Source organism: Anser brachyrhynchus (assembly GCF_964034855.1).
Source record: "Anser brachyrhynchus genome assembly, chromosome: 2".
Lineage (NCBI taxonomy): Eukaryota > Metazoa > Chordata > Aves > Anseriformes > Anatidae > Anser > Anser brachyrhynchus.
Genome location: NC_137695.1, coordinates 82,052,946 through 82,055,059, shown reverse-complemented (window position 1 = coordinate 82,055,059; position 2,114 = coordinate 82,052,946). Strand labels below are relative to the sequence as shown.

The 2,114-nt window shown below is 75.9% G+C and overlaps 1 protein-coding gene across 1 annotated transcript; it reads left to right on the top strand.

The window, feature by feature from the left end:
- Positions 1 to 300: 300 nt before the first annotated feature.
- FOXQ1 (forkhead box Q1) lies at positions 301 to 1,804 on the top strand. The gene has a single exon (XM_080580391.1). It carries the CDS (start codon positions 440 to 442, stop codon positions 1,658 to 1,660), a length of 1,221 nt encoding a protein of 406 aa, XP_080436517.1. The 5' UTR covers positions 301 to 439; the 3' UTR covers positions 1,661 to 1,804.
- The last annotated feature ends 310 nt before the right edge of the window (positions 1,805 to 2,114 follow it).

Sequence of the window (2,114 nt, the reverse complement as noted above, 5' to 3'; positions counted from 1 at the left end):
CGGAGCATCGCCCCGCCACCGGGGAGCGCCCGACGGGACCGGCGGAAGCGCCCCGAGGACCACCGGGCTCGGGGGGGCGCGGAGAGGAGCCCCGGCAGCCGGCCCTCCGCGGGAACCCGCTTTCCTCCGGCCCTATGGAGCAAGCCGCGTAGCGACAAGGGGGACGGAGAGAGAGCGGCAGCCTCGCAGGGCGACGAGGACGCGGAGGGGGAAGCCGTCGGAAGCACCCCGGTGCCGATCCCGGTCCCGGTGCCGGTGCCCGCCTAGCTGCCCGGGGCGCGGTGCCCGTCCGGCCTCCGCGGAGCTGTCCAAGGCGGTGCGGGGCCAGAGCCGGCCCCCCCCCCGGCACCGCCCGGCCCCGCCGCCTCCCCCCCGGGCCTCGCCGTCGGGGCAGCGCTGAGGGGCGGGGGTCGCCCCCTCGGCCGACCCGCGGGGCGCCATGAAGCTGGAGGTGTTCTCGCAGCATTACGAGGACAAGCTGAGCGCCGGCAGCGACCAGGAAGGCAGCGGCTCCCTCTCCCCGGCGCCGGCAGACAGCGAGCTGGGCTCCGACGGCGACTGCGCCGCCAACAGCCCCGGCGGCGGGGCCGGGAGGACGGGGCGCCCCCCGCAGCAGCCCCCCCCGGCCCCTCAGCAGCCTCCGCCGCCGCCACCCCCGCCGCCGCCGCCCGAGAGCGCCAAGGGGAAGCCCTACACGCGGCGCCCCAAGCCGCCCTACTCCTACATCGCGCTGATCGCCATGGCCATCCGGGACTCCGCCGGGGGCCGCCTGACCCTGGCCGAGATCAACGACTACCTGATGAGCCGCTTCCCCTTCTTCCGCGGCGCCTACACGGGCTGGCGCAACTCGGTGCGCCACAACCTCTCGCTCAACGACTGCTTCGTCAAGGTGCTGCGCGATCCGGCGCGGCCCTGGGGCAAGGACAACTACTGGATGCTCAACCCCAGCAGCGAGTACACCTTCGCCGACGGCGTCTTCCGACGGCGCCGCAAGCGCCTGAGCCGCGCCGCCCCGCCGCCCGCCCGCCCCGTCGCCGCCCCGCCGCCACCGCCGCCACCGCCGCCGCCGCCGGGGGAGGCGACCGGAGCGGGCTCCGCGTCCCCCGGCGGCTCCCCGCGGTGCTGCTGCGCCTCCTCGCCCTGCAACTGCGCGCCGGGCCCCGGCGCTAAGAAGGAGGCGGCGACAGCGGGCGGCGCAGCCAAGTTCTCCAGCTCCTTCGCCATCGAGAGCCTCCTCCGGAGGCCGCCGGGGCCCCGCGCCCCCCCGCAGCCTCCCCCGCAGCCCCACGGCCGCCTCGTGTGGCCGGCGCCCCCCGCGCCCCCGCCGCACCTGCTGGCCGGTCCCTACCCGCTGCTGCCCTACCCGGGGGCCGCGCAGCCCCCCCCCGCCGCCCTCTACGGGGGGGGTCTCCTGCAGCTCTGCGCCTACGGGCTGCCCGAGCCGCCGCCGCTGCTGCTGCACGGCGGGCGGCAGGCGCTGCCCCGCGGGGAGCCGTCGGGGGAGCGGCCGCCGGAGCCGCTCTTCCCCGCCGGCCTCCACAAAGGGGGCCGGGGGGGACCGCAGCCGGGGTCCCCGCTGTACGCCCCCCTCCGGGTGCAGCCGGCCGCCGGGGGCTCGGCCGCCTTCCAGCCGTACGCCGTGGAGACCCCTCTGGCTTAATGGAGCCCCCACCCCTCCGTCTGCCCCGCGAGGGGAGGCAGGGAAAGGGGCGAGGAGGAGGCTCTGGATCCCGCACTTTAGCCCCAGAAGCGCCCAAAGCCTCCAAGCGAAAGCCTTCGGTGACTGTGCCTTAGAGAAATGACAGCGGGTTCGCGTCAACCCAACCCAAACCGGCCCCAAACGTGCCGTTTCGGACATAGCCATGAGCCTCAAGTGCTTCTTACTGTTCGTCGAGACTACTTGACTTCAGCCATTCCCTCGCCTTCCCCTTTGGGCCCCCCGTCCCCCCCTTTTTTTTTGTCCCCGCACCTCCCGCCACCGACGCCTTCGGTGACAGCAGGGGCTGTCCCCGCGGTGGCGGCAGCCGGGGGTCGCGCTGTGCACTCGGGAAGGCGGGGAGGGGTGGTGGGAGGGTGGGAAAGGGGGGTCGGGGGGCTGCTGCGGAGCCGTAGGG